General features: G+C 40.5%; 2 protein-coding genes across 8 annotated transcripts in view; both read right to left on the bottom strand.

The window, feature by feature from the left end:
* Positions 1-340: 340 nt before the first annotated feature.
* ABHD10 (abhydrolase domain containing 10) lies at positions 341-8,158 on the bottom strand. The gene is made up of 5 exons (XM_018076904.2): positions 8,069-8,158; positions 4,408-4,592; positions 3,555-3,666; positions 2,484-2,621; positions 341-1,416 (listed from the first exon to the last, which is right to left on the bottom strand). Exons 1-5 carry the CDS (start codon positions 8,156-8,158, stop codon positions 1,075-1,077), a joined length of 867 nt encoding a protein of 288 aa, XP_017932393.2. The 3' UTR covers positions 341-1,074.
* A 1,948-nt stretch (positions 8,159-10,106) lies between these two features.
* Positions 10,107-16,531, bottom strand: part of PHLDB2 (pleckstrin homology like domain family B member 2) — a 67,449-nt gene continuing 61,024 nt past the window's right edge. For 5 of the 7 annotated variants that reach the window (XM_018076950.3, XM_018076955.3, XM_018076951.3 and 2 more), the window contains 3 exons: positions 16,057-16,276; positions 12,790-12,875; positions 10,107-12,074 (listed from right to left, as the gene is read on the bottom strand). In XM_018076950.3, coding sequence (XP_017932439.1) covers positions 11,934-12,074; positions 12,790-12,875; positions 16,057-16,276 — 447 coding nt within the window. In that variant the 3' untranslated portion in view covers positions 10,107-11,933. The remainder of the gene's footprint in view (positions 12,075-12,789; positions 12,876-16,056; positions 16,277-16,531) is intronic. The other 2 variants (XM_018076952.3, XM_018076954.3) reach the window with 1 other exon arrangement.

Below are 16,531 nucleotides of genomic sequence, written 5' to 3'. Positions count from 1 at the left end.
AGGGCCAGCCTGAACTCATTTCAGCCTCTCATCTAAGTTCCTCTCTCTCAAATGTATGAATGGCATTGTACTCTTGGACAAAAAACAGGTAATAGCCACGTCTGCAATTAAATCCATTTACTTATAAATTCTATGGATTTACTTTACGAGATTTATCCAACTATCCAATTGCATTTACAGCTTTTCAGGGTTGCACTTGTGCAGCTCAAATTCCTAACTCAGAAGACACTGTTCTCAGTGAACTACAGCTCCCAAGCCACGGGAAAGAGGCAGTGGTGCCCTATGGCACCTGTACCCCCACTTTAAAGAAGTTACTATAAAAGTCACCATACAGATCCAGTTTCAGTTCACACCAAGATTATATACTGTTCCCTTAATAGGAGGCCCACAATGAACTATTACAAACAGGTAGCCTGGAAAAGACAACATATACCCTCCTAATAACCACAGATAAGAGAAGTATTAAAATTTTGAGGCCCTGTATTCTTAGAAGTTAAATTCTTTCTTACGTAGCACCCCAAGCATGCCATCAGAGTCTGCCTTCCACTTTTTAATTTTAACAGTACTTAAGAACAAAATAATCATTTATCTGAAATCTGTTTATTGTGCTTCATGGTATTCACTATTTCTAATAATTAACTTCAGTAAACAAGTTGTATTTTGCCTTGCACAGATGGTTTCAGACATAAGATACAATACTGTTACAGCAGAAGGACAATACCAAAAGGTTTCAAAGATGTGAAAATAAAGTTTTACTGTACAGGCCAATAGTAACAAAAATTAATCAACATTTCAGTACAAAATTGTAGGAAATCTGTGGAAAAAAAAAAGGTTTAAGTGCTGAAGGAGAGGTTCTGAACGAAAGAGCAGCACTCCTTTACATTTTGGACTGTGTGCAAATGCAGCAATAATACAATACCTGTATTTACAATACAGAGGTAAGAAAACAGCAGATAAAGCTCAGTTCCTACTGTGATAGTCACAGGCCTGCCACCATCTGATTAAGAACAGGGCTTCTGCTACTCAAGGAAAAGAGTCAAGTGTAGAGTTCATGCACTAGTGCTACTCTGCAGCTTATGCTAGTGTTGACAGCTTGTCAATTAAATCATCAACAGTATTCACGAGGAGTTTTGTGTCCTCCTTCTCACTCATCCGGTGTTGGCCAATTTTGCGCAGGATGACATCCACGTCCTTGCTCAACACACGATCGGCAACTTGCATGGAGATCTGCCAAGGGACATCGCCGTCCTTCATGCCATGGATGAGTCGTAAGGGACATGTTATAGGAATAGGACTATTCAGCACACAGTGGTTTTCTGCTTCTTTGATAAAGTCATATGTCATGGAGTAATATCCTTCCTCGTTATGCTTTGTCGGAAACTTCCATTCACCTTTTTCTTCTATTTCCTTTTGTGCCTATAAAAAAAAAAGAGAGCAAAGAATAGACAAGACAGATGTTAGGAGTATTTTAGAGTGCCTCAACTTATTTCTGTTCTAAAACTCCTCGAATCATTAGATTTCACCTTGTTCATTTTCATTAGCAAAGGTGTATTCCTGTTCTTCTCACGGCATCTGAGAAGAGTAACCCCCTACCATGCCACAGAAGCTGCTCTGCACATCTCTCCTGCAAATTAATCTAGTTAAAATTCATCAATGAAATTAAGCTTCTCAGTCAGAATCTATCAGAAAAAAAAAAAAAAGATGCATAGACACTGTGACCAGTAAGTCTCCTTGGCTTCGATCAGTTCACTGAACATCAACCAAGGAGAATCCTACAAAAAGGAATTTTCCATTGATCAGTCCTTTCAGTATTTGGCACAATCTCTGTATCTAAATACTGTACTTCCAGATTTTTACCTTAGTCCTAAGTAGTAATGCTGACACTACAAAGTGCCTTAGGAAAAACCCCAAAAAATCAGGAAAATATTTTAATTATTTTAAAGTACAAGTTATTTATTGCCATATAACACCTGATTTACTTTCCTAAAGACTGGACATTATTATCATCAAGGAAGAAACTCAGAAAGGCAGTTCCCACTACCTAAATCTTACAGTCTTTACACATTAATGTGAAGAATTTCCTTCCTACACACACAACCTATGTCATACTCATCTCATCCAATGTCATGTCAAATACATTAGTAGCTACCTCTCCATCCCTGAAAGCACAAGGATTCAATTTCAATGCAAATATAAGATATTCAATGCTGAAATCTAATGGACTGCTAACAGTAGGGATCTGACTTCACATCCCCTATGGCACAGTAATAGAGACACATTCTGGGTAGTGCTCACACTAGTCTTATCCTACAATGCACAGTATTTTGCAGACTTTTAGATTAATGTTAATTTTTAGCTTACATCCTCCACGAACACAGAAAACTTAACTGCAAATCTGCAGGAAAAATACAGTTTGAACAACAGGGTTTCTTAAACAGTTGATGGATTTTCAGACTGCACAAAAGCCAATCATCAGCACTGACCTCAATGGGGAGCCTCTTGAAACTTGTTACGAGGTGGTCTGCTGCTACAGCTACTCCAACCAGAGCAGCTACTTTATCTGGGCGTGCTATTGCAGCATGAAGCATCAGCCATCCACCCATACTGGAGCCCACCAGAATCTGGGAAAAAAATAATAAAAAAGAGAAGAAAATACAGTGTTTTACAGGGAAAAGGGTGATAAGTTTTTTCTTCTTTTACAAAGTATCAGTTTTCACTTTGTTTAACTACTGAAACCTTGGGCATAATCCTGCTGTCCTTACCCAGGCAGAACTGCTGTCACCTCCAGTGGAAATTTTGCCTGAGTAAGCACCACAAGATCTGGTATTTATTATTCTGTTTGGCATGGTTGGTTATTGCTGTCTGAGACTGAAACACTGAAAACAAAATGAGAGTTGAAACAATTCAGTATCACATGCATACTTTATGTTTCCTTCTTAAAATAAATGCACATGGGAAAGGCTCAGTGCAGTGAAAGAAGTAAACAAATGCAATTCATAATACAAAATTGTTTTAAACAAAATACTAGGTATTTCCAGATTGAAGGAGATTCCAAGTTTCTCACAGTAACTTCTAAAGTAAGTGAAGAAGTCAAATACTGCTTCTGCTTGACTTTTTTTTAAAGCTATTTAATCATATAGAGTATCTTAGCTTGTAACCTTCCTGCAAATCCGTTAATTCATGTGTCAGCATGGGACAGCAACACACTTTTTCTTAAGAGGGCTGCACTGCACTGGAACAGTTCCCTGTCCCCTGTCAGGTGGCACCTCCATCATGAGGCTTTCTCAGACTCTCTGGGATGACAGCCCTGCTCTGAGCAGGAGGTTCTAATAAACAGCTGCCAGGAGGTCCTGCCAACGCACGCTTCCGTGATTTTACGATCTACCTGTTTGCAAAAAAGGTTCTACAAATAGGACCTCTCAAATGATTCAGCTTGAAAGTGAGCAAGGGTCAGTTGTTCAGCAGAAGCTACTGTCTGCCAGAGCTATTACAGCTTATCTTTGATCAATGTTCTACCTCGAGGGGTAAAAAAAGGATTTAAAATAAAACATTACCTGTGGTCCATCTGTAAGTTCATCCAGTACAGACAGAACATCTTTTCTCCACTTCCCAACTGTACACTCCTCAAAGATACCATCTGAACTTCCACATCCTGTATAATCAAATCTGAAAAAGTAACCATCAAAATGAAAGTCATAGTACTGTCTACAGCAGCATAGACACTAACTAAACACTACTGCTTAATCAAATTGACAGGGGACAATCTAACACATTAAATATTTTCTTACTCGGTCCCACTTATTACTTAAAAAGAGGTTTAAATACAGCATACACAACTAAGTGATGCAGTGTTCTCTTATAATTTGATATAATAATATCTTAACTTACAAGAATAGGCAGTTTTTCTTACAGACAAAAAAATCCCAAATACTTCAATTTTAAAGGTATTTTTAAAATGTACAAACTCTCTTTCAAACACTGTAGCCAAACAGGAAAATTTAGGGCACTCAGCATTCAGCCTGGTCTATCAAAGGATGGCATCATCGACCACGGGCATGTTCTTCCAAAACTACAGAAGACACAGGGTAACTTAGTCAGACTTGGCAGGTAAGGACCATGCTGACAGTGGTAACTTAAAAAAAGAGAATTCCAGGTCCTTCCTTTTTCATTGCTGTGCCTATATCCTGATTGTAACGTGTAGCACTGGATAGACTATAGAAATTTATATTAGCGAGTTTTCTGAATTGCTTTCAGAATACATTCTCTTGATTTACCTCAGTCTCCCTACAGACAGAAATCCTAAGTTTGGAAACAGAAGAAAGACTTCGCAGCTTATCTACAGCACAGGACACATTCCAATCCAAATGCCAGAGTTTACATTTCTCAAGAACAATACACTGCATGTACCTGATGAAGGAATGACCTAGTGATTTGCAGAAGTCTTCAAGGGCAGTTGCTTTCTCACCATTCATATTCGAATTATAGCCTGGAAGGAAAATAACCCCTGGACTCCTGCCTTTTACTTTATGATAAGCAAGGTTGGGTCGATCAGGTCGAGTAAGAAAGCTGACTGATGACTTCAGCCTGCAAACTAATAAAAAGAGCTATTTAGTAGAATCATCATGATAACCTTGGCAGAAATATTAGTGTTTTATAAACCTAGGGTTCAGGAAATATGAGCACATTACGTGAAAACAAGATATTTTGGCCCGAGAAGAAAAAAAGCATGTCCTATATTATTTAATGACTGACAAGTACTGATGAACCTGAAAGGGAAAGCTGACTGTGATTCATTCTCAACTTATTAAATGCCAACCATATACAGAGTTCACTCAGCAATTAGTAAAGTGGTTGACTGAAGACAAATGCTAAGATTTCCTAGACTTCATCTGTCCTCATGTTTTATACCATCTTGAATGCATTTACTCACTTCCCATGCAATGGTTAAGATTTTTTTTATCTGCTTCTTTTAACTTTTTATTTCACCTTTTTGTTTTTTTTTCTGGACTGGATTTCAAAAAAGTAAAATTTTGGGACAAGAGTACGCTGTGCAATGTTAAGTTTACAAGTACATGAGGTGACAAATTTTCCATGAAAATCAAAACTAAATGACAAAACTGCAGCTGTATCAAAATCCGAGACCCACACCATATATAGAGAGAGATACAGTGGGGAAGTTCAAAATCAAGAATTGGGAAAGAATGTTGTGACTAACTTTTTTAACACGATGAACATAACATTAGCACTGCTCAAAACCAAATGAAATAAGTAACATCCAGCGCTTTCCATGGTATCTTCAACAGCTATTCTGCTTAAGTTAAAGAATATGGCCAGGAACACTGAAAAAAAAGAATCATTTTAACACTATGCTATGATAACATCAGCCGTTTTCTCAGATAGGAAGCACAGCTACATTTTCTGTAAACAAAGAGCAGCTCATTAAACACATCCCATAAGAAGAAACAGAATTGACCTCTGTAGAGCTGTGATTTTCTTATGCTTTTTCAAAAGATATCCTATTGCATGGTCTGGTGCATTCTTGCTGGAAAGGTTACATTATTCCAGTACTTGGATTGTTCTGTTTATCCAGAATGAAAAAAGGCACTTAGTAACTCTAAGCAGTTTGCAAATATTAAAAAAATGAAAAATAATTTTGTGCAAATTCTGCCAAAGAAATCTGCAACACATTATAAGAGTGAGAAGCTTTCCTATCAGCATAAACTTAAAATTATTTTGTTCTGGTTTACTTCAAAATAACAAATGAGACACATTTAGAAAACAAACACTAGGTTGGACTCTGTTATTCACATTAATAAACATCAACCAACTCCCCTCGAGTTTTCAAGCAAGAAAAGAGGATTAACAAAGGAAATGTTAACTAATTAATAACTATGCTGATCTCAACAGCTGCTACAGTATTGAATCTAACTTTAGCAGGCAATTGTACCTCTGCTGTGGGTGAGGAACAAGTAATTCATAGAGAGGTGTTATGGAGATTTAATCCACTCTATTATACCACTCAGCAAGGTAATTTGTTAAATTAAAAGCTTGGTCAAGTCTTCTAAGGCTTTGATACGCTTAATTCTTAGATTAGAAGACTAGATATTCAGTAGCGGGGTACAGAAACTGTGCAACCCGATATAATGTTTCAGGGCTTCCTAGTGGCATAATAACAGGATAAATACTGCAGAACCAGACCCCGACAGTATCACAGTGCAGCCTTGAGTTCTGTTTTGTCACTATCAGAGAGATTACATTCAAGGGGCCTGGGGGGCTCTGTTTGTTGTTAAACTTGCATGTGCGTGAATAAATGTGGGTGCGTAACAGATGCAGGATGTTTCTGGCACTTTCCTAGAGTCTAACAAATTATGTCATTTGAACTATAGATTAGAACCATTAAATTTCTCCTCACACAACGGGACAATTCTTTATCCTACTGATGCATAAATTATTATAAAGGAGAATAAATGCCACACTAAAGGTATTTGGATGCATCCACGCTAAGGCTTTCTGTTTGTTCGTCTCTGTCACTAAATGAGTGACTTCTTTGCCTGCCAGTAACAGAGAAGATACATCAAGAAGTGTTAAATTTAACAGAAAAATAATTAGGAGTACTTTTCTCTCACTTAAGCCCTGATAACCATCTCTGAAGTCACTGTTTTTCCTTCCTGCAGCACCCTGGAGGTGTCCTCAAGCTGGTTTGACACTGGGCAGGGTTTAAACTGCAGCTACAAGACACAACCACTGTCTAAGCTATTCCACAAACTGTTCTGCATTTAACAAGTTACTGCACCAGGAGCAATCCTAACCCTAAAGCAACCACCTCAGCCAACCCAAAAGCAAAGCTCACTGGAGTAATACTGATTTCCTTTAGACAAAACCATAAATAATGGAGTAGCTACACAGTAATTTCTCCTCCTGATTTCAGTGAAAGACCTTGCTAAGAGCAGGGAATCATTTTTGAAGGGTGTAAGGTTGTACTCAGTGTTTATAAAACCAAGTTACAGACAGAAGACAGCTATAGGAGTACCACAGGACTCTTGCCTGATGCTATGGAATTCTCTTCATATCAGAATCCCTGTGCAATTTTAATTGTGTTATGAACACCAGAAACTGTGACTGAGACCAGTGCTATATGTCAAAACCAAAGAAGTCCTCTGAGCAACTGCTCCAGCACTGCAATCTACCCACTGCCGACAGCAGCAGAGTAATGCAGCTGTGACAGGTAATGGACTAAACCCTGTCCACACCTGGTCTCATGCAATCTCCTGAGCTACAGGAGTAAGGCAGGACCAGCTCTGCCAGCAGGAACTGCTGCTTAGTCGGGTCCCAGAGCACCCAAAGACACACTCAAACAAACAGACACTCTGGTCATGTTATCGTTATAAACCCACAGAAAAAACAGCAGCAAAACCCCACTGCAGTCTTGTTTTAATGCAGCTACGAAACGTGCACCCTTAGTGGCAAGTAAATTTTACTCACTGAGCAGCCTCAGATGAGGTTCATCACCTTTTCTGTTAAATTTAAGGCAACGAATAAACTCAACAAGTCAGACAAGCACAGAATCTGGAAGAGGGTGTGGGGGACATTATGCGTTTTGCCAGAGGACCATCTCACACAGAAGTGGATGCCAGCAAAGTTTTTCAGGTGCCTGGTGAACCTCTGCACGCAGGCGAGTTTCACACCCAAGCAAAGGAACTGGCACACTGATTCCCGGCTCCTCAAAACGCAGCAGGGGCAGGAGGAGCTTAGAGCCCCCAGAACACACACGGGAAAGCAGCTGCCCTGCCCTGTGCACAGAGACACCGAACCGCCCCCGGGCAGGGTTGGCAGGGGGCGGGAAACCCGTCAGGGGCGCCGTCCCCCAGAGGGGAGCGAATTTTAACATGCCCATCCCAACCCCGGAGGACGCGCCCGGGCCGTTCCCGACGGAGACGGCGCTGAAGGGGTGTCACCCCCCAGCTGCCCGAGAACCGCCCCGCGGCCAGCACAGCCGGCACCGACCCACATCCTCTGCCCTGCGGCTGACACCCCTTCTCCTCGGAGCTCCCCGGGGCCCTTCCCTTACCGGGAGCCCCCGGGCCGCGCTCGGCGGCGACAGCGACACGGCCGAGCACCGCGACCGCCCCGCCCGCCAGCGCTCCGCCATGGCCGCCATGGCCGCCCGCCCGCCGCAGCGCCCCCCGCCTCCCGCCTGCCGCGCGGTGAGCGGGCGGGGATCCGTGCGGTCGGTGCCGGGAACCGCCTCGGGGAGCACGAAACAGCGTTTTGTCAGTGAGGAAGCGCTGAGTGTGCGCTTCCCTAGGCGCGTGTTTCCCTGAGCCAGCGGTGTGCCCTTGTGGCCAGGAAGGCCAGCGGAATCCTGGGGTGCATGGGGGGGAGCGCTGCCAGCAGGTCGAGGGAGGTGATCCCGCCCCTCGGCTCAGCCCTGGTGAGGCGGTATCTGCAGTGCTGTGGCCGGTTCTGGGCTCCTGAGGGCAAGAGAGACGTGCAGCTCCTGGAGCAGGGGTAGCAGAGGGCAACAAAAAATGATTGAAGGACTGCAGCATCTCTATTACAAGGAAAGGCCGAGGGTGCTGGGCCTGCTCAGCCTCGAGGAGAGATGACTGAGAGGGGACCTCATTAATGTGCATAAATACCTGAAGAGGTGATGCTCGGAGGGTGAAACCAGGCTCTTCTTGGTGATACCAAGCAGTAGGATGAGAGGCAGCAGGCAGAAACTGATGCACAGGAGTTCCACCTGAACACGAGGATGAACTTTACTGTGCGGGTGACCACAGACTGGAACAGATTGTCCAGAGAGGGTGTGGTGTCTCCCTGATTGGAGACGTGGAAGAACTGTCTGGACACAATCCTGTGTCATGTGCTCTGGGATGGCCCTGCTTGAGCAGGAAGGTTGGACCAGTTGATCCACTGTGGTCCCTCCCAACATCACCCATTCTCTGATCCTGTGTGCGTTCTGGAGAGGGCACCCTCCTCGAGGGCCTCTGTATCAGGCAGGGCTGGATGCACCTGTACCTCAGGTTGCCTCTCCATATGTAGGTATAATCTTTTAGGGTTCTGTATCTGTTAGGATACATTTTGTAATTATATATACATATATATATACGTATAAAAAATCTTACACTAATTACCTGCCCCTTATAGACAGCCAGAAAGGGCATTTGAAATGCCAGCTTCCCTCCCTCAGTCACCTCTCCAGTGGCATCGGTGTGTGGCTGTTTGTCAGCCTGCAGGGCCCCCGAACAGGTTCACACCTCCTCACCTTCTCTCCTCAGCCTTGGCTGAATGGGCACAGTAGCCAAAAGAAGGTCTTTCTTCACTGTACCTTTTACATACAGCCTGTGGCAGACACTCAGAAAGGAAGAAAGGAATCACAGAATCGCTGAATCATTTAGGTTGGAAAAGATCTCCATGATCGAGTCCAACCAGCCACGGGACATGGGACACAGCAGCTGAGGTTTTTAAAATGCAGCCTACACGGTTTGCAATTGCCCAAGATCCTTCAGGGTAAGCGGGGGCTTGACTCCCATGGGAGTTAAGGTTGGAGAGCTTGAAGACTGATCATAAAAGATGGTGCCTACCACCATGCTTTGCTTACAGTGTCCCCATGTCCATCACTGCAAAGTCCATCACACTTTGCGATGACCGACTGCAAATAGAAATCAAATAAATCACAAGAAATAAAAAAGGAATAAATAATGAACTGCATGGACTTCCCCGACAAGCTAATAATTCCTGCAATTCAAGTCATGTCTAAGTCAAATACTGTGAAAACTAGGAAATCCTCAAACTTGAGCAATTTCTGGTTGCAGATTAACAAAAAAAATTGTCTACATCCAAGTCTGGTGATAAATTTTTCAAACAGACTCAAAAAAAATGAAAAAGGTAATATAATATATACGTGCAATAAACAGACTATGCTCCTAATTTTACTGCCATCTGAAAGATTATTTTGCATAGCTCTTTGATGGGGAAACACAGGGAACAGCTCAATTAAGCATTACTATGAAACACATTATTGCTTGTACAACTGTATATGACTATTTAATAGACAAGCAGATATGTCTCAAGATAAAGCAGCAAGAAAATATTTGAAACAAGTGTATTTTTAAAAATGTTTATTGAAATGCCTTCATTGCATCATGCAGGATACAAAAGTTATTATTAGAAAACCTTTATAACCATACTTAGGAGTAAAATCAAGATACATCAGGGAAAAATAATAATTGTATAAACAAAACCAGTTTATTTCTGATAGTGTTTTAAATCCTAGATTACAGGCTGTGATCTGCACAGATGATAACAATTATCTTGTGATAATAGTCCCTTCTTTCATGAGTCAAGTCAAAACTGATGTTTGTCATGCTAGAGCAACCACATTACCTGCGTATACCAGAAAAAATGCAACCCACTCATTAGATATAGGGTTTAAAAAATATAAAAAAAAAATATTCTGCCAGGATACTTCTATTCTGCTTTCAGTTTGTTCCATCAAAAGCCATTAACTTTTCGTCAAGAAAAAAAGAAGGCTAATGTGCTTTCTTATAGTACACAAACCACAGAGCACGTGAGTTTCGATTACAGAAACTGAGCCTCTTTAAAGTCATAATATAAAAGACTTTCTTGAAGTTCAGTTTCAATTAAATAATTTACATTTTTGCAATATTAGTCAAGGACTTCGAAGCGATTTTAAAATGGGAGACTACTGCACCCTCAGTGTTTTTGTTGTTTGAGGAATCTCAATCCCTGCTACTTAAAAATTTCAGGGTTTTTATTCATATACTGCTTAGTGTGAACTCTTAGAACTTGCCTCTCTCCTTTTATTCTATTTGACAGCATTATTATGTGCAGATATACATTAAACAAAAACAACAAACCTACTCTCTGGGGCTGAGAACCTGGTTCCAAAGAATTTAGATAGGTAGAGGTTGTGGTCCTGGCTTCAAGGTGGGCAGTGTTTGAGAGATTTCAGTAGAGGGTTCACTTGGCACAGAGTAAGATTAGAACCACACTGGGACCTTACTACATAAAAGAAAATTGCTGTAGGGTCCAGAATCAGCTCATTCTATTCAACAGTGAAGATTAAAAAAAACGCTCCTTACGAGGAAGTGAATACACGTGTTTCATTTAACAGCCTTGTGGAAAACAATTGCATCTTTATAAGGCTATCCTTCTCTTTTTTTGTCAAGCTCCATAGATGCAGACTTTAAACATACAGTTGGTGCCTCTGAGTGCTTGAACACGCAGAATATCATAACAATTTAATTACATTAAAAGTTGTGAAGGAATTTGGCACTGTCCCCTTACAGGAAGTTAGGCAGAACTAACAATATGAAGATGTTATGATACTGGAATCTTTTAACTCTTTGGCTCTGTTGTGACACTTAACTACTAAGGCAAGAACTGTGTGTACCTTAGCGTTGCTTTTTTTGTTTGTATTTTTATAAAATACTTGATTAAAACTTTTTAAAAAATCACCTAATCATCTATAAATGTCAAATGCTGCATATTAAAATATATGCTTATTACGCCTTTTTTGTTCCAGTACTAGAATTTTTTTGCACACTGATGACAACACACACATTTGTAAACAGTTCAGTAAGAGTTTACAAAGACATTCTCCATATAAGAGAATTTGCAGAAACCTGTCGCTGAATCAAGACGCTTTAATGAAAATTGCCTGATTATCCGTTTTGGAGCACTACGATTCTCTCAACAGCTTTAGCTCTTTTGTTCCTATAAATATCAACTAAAACAGGTAACAACCTCCCCCCCTTTTCAATGCATTTGTAAACCCCTCTCGGTCTGAGGTTTTGGGTGCACATCATAAGGAGGACATTTCAGGGTACTCGCTGGCTTTTCAGCTTTCACTACATATGGCTAACTTCATTTGTTGTGTTATTGCAATATGCCCTGCTGCTCCCCTCTTATTACAACATGAAGTGGGTGTAGCCTTCGGCGCCCGTGACAATGACATCCATCCATATCCTCATGGCTTCTGGGGAAGGAGCAACCATATAGTATATGCGGTCATGGGTCTTAACGCTGAAAGTGAGCAATGGGTTGGGACTCTAAAACAGAACACAAAGAGGGATATCAAAAAAGAATGAAATCAAAGCCATTTATTGGTACCAGAAGTGAAATTGCCTACAGGGATATTTATGAATAGGGTTAAGGTGATGATAAAATGCAAAATGCTGTACCACTGCATCTTATCGTGCAGCAGATGTGCTTAAAGTGTTTGTATCCACCATAAACACTTTTTACAGCGTGTTTCCACTAGACTTCTGCACAGCACTACAGGGTTCTACCTTGTTGTTTCATGCCCAGATAACTAAACTCCGCCCCCCACTGTCCAGTGGCTTTCACAAATCCATTGAGTCACACACAACTCATTTAAATTACAGGTGAGAGGCAGGGGGTGCCAGTTAACTCCCTCCCTGGGACAGAGGCATCCCTTGATTTGCCTAAGCCACTGATTTCAGTGGTCCTGCCACTGGACTAAGGAACTCCTTGCAGCAAATCCCAGTTTCCAGGTAGACACTCTTATCTCTGCTTTCCTCAGTATTTAAAAAAAACCCCAGTGTTAATCACTGATTAGCTTCCTCTTCCTTTTCCTCTACTCCAGTTTTTCTTTTTTTTTTTTTTTTAATGTTTGTTTGGGTTTTTTGTTGGTGCTTTTTTTTTCCCCAAATAATGTTAACTCTCCCTTTTACTTCACAGCAGTTACCATACTCTGGGTATTGCTCTATGATATGTGGTTAAAACAGCAATAACAAAGTTTACCTTATATGCATTTTTTAGATGATCATAATAGACTTCTTCAATAGCTTGAAAATATATTACACCTTTTAATTTAGTTTCGTGTTTGTCTAAAATAGAAAAGAGAGAAGAGAATGACTTGAGAACTGAAATAAACAGTACTTTAAGAACCAAAATCTTAATTGCATTTCCATATATGTTCAGCTGATAAATCACTGGCTCAATAGTCCTGCTTGTAAAATCCCACGGAAACCTTCAACCTTTGTTATTAGTTTGTCGGGTTTTTTGAGAAATGCATTTTTGATTTTACTATGTTTTCTTTTCCACCTGGTTTCAAAGGAGAAAAGATTCTGCAATTTGCTCCTCTATTTGCAAGTAACTCCCTTCACTGAGGTGTCTGAACATTATGGTTGGTATTAGCCCACAGAAGGACAGATGTCTCTCAGGTACATCCAGTCTTCCAACTGAATGAAAGCTAGCCAGACTTCACACAGGTTGCAGGTTAAGACCTCCAGTTTGCCTTCAAAGGAAAAGTGTTATGATAAGCAAATTTTCAATACCATCTGATGGCAAAACCTTTACATTAGAACATCCTTTGTGCTTGGACTTTTTAAAAAAAGGCTTCTTCATACTTATAATAGTCTCCCTCAGTCTCCAGCTAATATCTGTTATTCACATGTGGGGTTAGCAGATTGTAGGCAAGTTTCTATGGGTTCTGACACATGGAAAAGTTTGCAGGGGGTTGAAAGTTCTGGGGCAGCAGCTCCAGCACCATAATCATCTGTTTGTGCTCTCCTACTCTGACACCCAAGGTAAAAGCCAAAGCAATTACACACAGTTTGCTCTCATTGCAAAAGGGAACTAACTCCCTATTTGCTTCAGTGTCTGAAATAGGAATGCCTGAATGGATAGTTTTCTAGGGAGGCAGCTAACAAGGAGTAAGTTGTTATCCAGTGGTACTATGTACCAATATCCCACTGCAGCAAAGCTGAAATACAGGCTGGGAGTTTTTTCACTCGAGTTTTGATACTTACAATGGAGACACAGTTGACTTAATGTCCCTTGAAAGGCAATGGAAAAAAACAGACACTTACTTGCAGGGGGTCAATTCTAAACTATTTCAGACATTATCTCATATTGCCTTTGGTCCCATCATTACCTAGTGAATCATTAGGGCAAGGAGGGTACAGACTGGGAACTTAACATCTTACCAGTCTCAACTATAACATTTCACAAGAAAAAGGAGGGGGACAGATCAGCATCTACCCTGCATTTTCCTGCAGTGGGATGAGAAATTGTTAAGAAGCATCACAACTGCATGTGACAGTGAAGGGCAAACTTCCTTCCACTCCTGGTACGGTTGTGTTAGGGGAGAATAGTGCTTTCTGACCCCAAATTATAGTATCACCTTAACACCGAACAGTCATCTTTATCATCTTTATCACTGAACAGAACATCTTTATCAGTCCCTTGAGAGATCCTGCTGTCATTCTGAACGCTCACAGAACTCAGCTTAAATGCTGTTGGTAGGTGCAGGCAGTTTTGAAAGCTACATATGATGGCAAATCCCAGAGAGCAAACTATACAGTGTTGGGAATCTCTCTGCCAGCCCCCAGAGGACCAGTAGAAGTACTGAGGTATCAGACTACGAGATTATAGCACAGATTATACTCAAGTAAACGCAATACTACACAAAGTATACTGTCTGTGCAGTACGAGCAAACAGTGGATCCACTCTCCTTTCAAGCCCCACCTGGGAACTTGGTTACAAGATTATTTCAGGTACCCACAAGCTCCCACCACAACAGTCTACAGAGTTCCCTGTGTTCTTCAGGTCAGAAAATGCAGATGCTTCAGTCACCACACTAAATTGTCAGACTTTAGTGCACTTTGTCAAGTGCACTTGCAGAACTATAGCAATGTACCAGTATATTCACTTAGTGTTGAAACACTCTGAGTTTACAGCATCAATATTTATTTTGTAAATCTACTATGTATTTAAAGATCTAGAAAGATCCTCACTCATATAAGCAGTGGCATTTTAGTGCAGCTGGTACAGAATTCTCATAAAACTATTCTTCTGGGCTGAAGTCCTTCAGACCTTATGAAAAGTTTTCCTTTGTGACTGAAATTAAATTATGGCAACTGTAATGCAGTCAAAACTGATACTGTTAACTGTTAACATAACTACTAAAAAAGAAAAAAAAAGAGATCAGTAGCAGATGAAAACACTAATTTGTGTTACAGGCCTTGCTAACCAGATGTTAAGAACAAAATAAAAAATGTTTGTCACATTCTTCATAGTATTATTGCAAACTAGTAAGAAATATTCAGTGGGAATGTAATGAATGAATATAATGAATTCAAATATATGTTTTAAAAGAGATAGAGAGCAATGCATAACCCTACCATCAATTTTAAGTTCCTTATGAGCTGCTAGAAAGCAGTAATGTCATAAAAATAAATGAAACTGTTTGGATGGGTTTTGTACTCGATGTTTTCTTATGCTTTTTAGCAATGACCATCCTACATATGCCCCTGTCTGGCCTCTCCTAACAATAAATATTCAGAACACAATGCCATTTTTCTGGCTTCCTCTGAAACTTCAAAGTCAAACCATGTGCACAGCAACTGGAGAAACGTGTATGTTCCTAAATTCCAAATTTCTGGGTTTACCCCAAGATAACAAAGCAATGTACTGTTTATAATGTTTCCAGATATTGTATAGCACAACTTACAGAATATTGTATAGCACAACTTTCTGTGTACAGAAACCTCTTTAGAGTATTGCATGTTCTTCATCTGAAATTCCTTAGACTCTCAAAATAAGGCAAACTCAAAAGTCTACCTCCATATATTTAATTTCCTGAAAGTCTTTTCAGCACATCAAGCAATAGGACTACAGAAGCATTCCATTCAATTTTCATGGTACGTATAATAAATTATATTCTTGTATGAAGGGTACAAGAAATCATTCTGTCACTGGGGGAAGTATGTAATATTTAAAAATAAATTATGTGGAGCCATTATTCTGTGTACTTGGAACCTGATCATCTTCCATTTTTTTCTTGCCTATCTGCATGTCTTCCTTTGTTTCGCATGCTCAGTTCTGCCTTACCTGACATTAGGATTGAACACTGTAGGGAAGGGACTGCATGAGCTCTAAGTATATGTGTAAAACACCGGATGAAATGGAAATGTTTTATCTGGACTCCCTACATTCGTAACACAGATGAGGTTGATAGGAAAACAGAGAGACAGAGGTACCCTAGCAGTGATCCTGCCACCTACCTGCGTAGTAACTAAAAGTCCTCTTGTTTCTGTCAAAAACAAACCATCGTTTTTTCCACGTTTTAATTTTTCCTCCCATTTTAATCAGAAAGCCTCGGCAGGTCTTCTCTGTGAGGGAGATATGGTAGCAGGTCTCGATGTTGTGCCCAGCTGTTTCGATGTGACTACGCAGGTCAAAGTCTTCCTTTCTGACGGGCAAATAGCGAGTCAAGGGACGGGCCTACAGCAAAGAAAAGAAATCATATTATTTTTTAGAGAGGTCTTAGCTTCTCCTTCACTTTTGCTGCTGCGAGGACGTAACTGCGAACTGCTCGCAGAGTCTAAGAATGAATATAAGAAAAAATAAAGAGTTTTTTGCTGCAGCCCTAATTTTCTTTAAACGAAAAATCCTTTAAACTTCTAACTTTACAGTGTTGGAGAACTTACTTTATAAAAGCCAGGTAGAGCATGGTAGTTTCTTGAAATCATCAGCTGA

The sequence above is a fragment of the Manacus vitellinus genome, unplaced genomic scaffold, assembly GCF_001715985.3.
Source record: "Manacus vitellinus isolate BGI_N305 unplaced genomic scaffold, ASM171598v3 scaffold_34_pilon, whole genome shotgun sequence".
In the NCBI taxonomy this organism is placed as follows: Eukaryota; Metazoa; Chordata; class Aves; order Passeriformes; family Pipridae; genus Manacus; species Manacus vitellinus.
The sequence above is the reverse complement of the archived record's forward strand: the minus strand, read 5'-3'. Positions and strand labels throughout refer to the sequence as shown.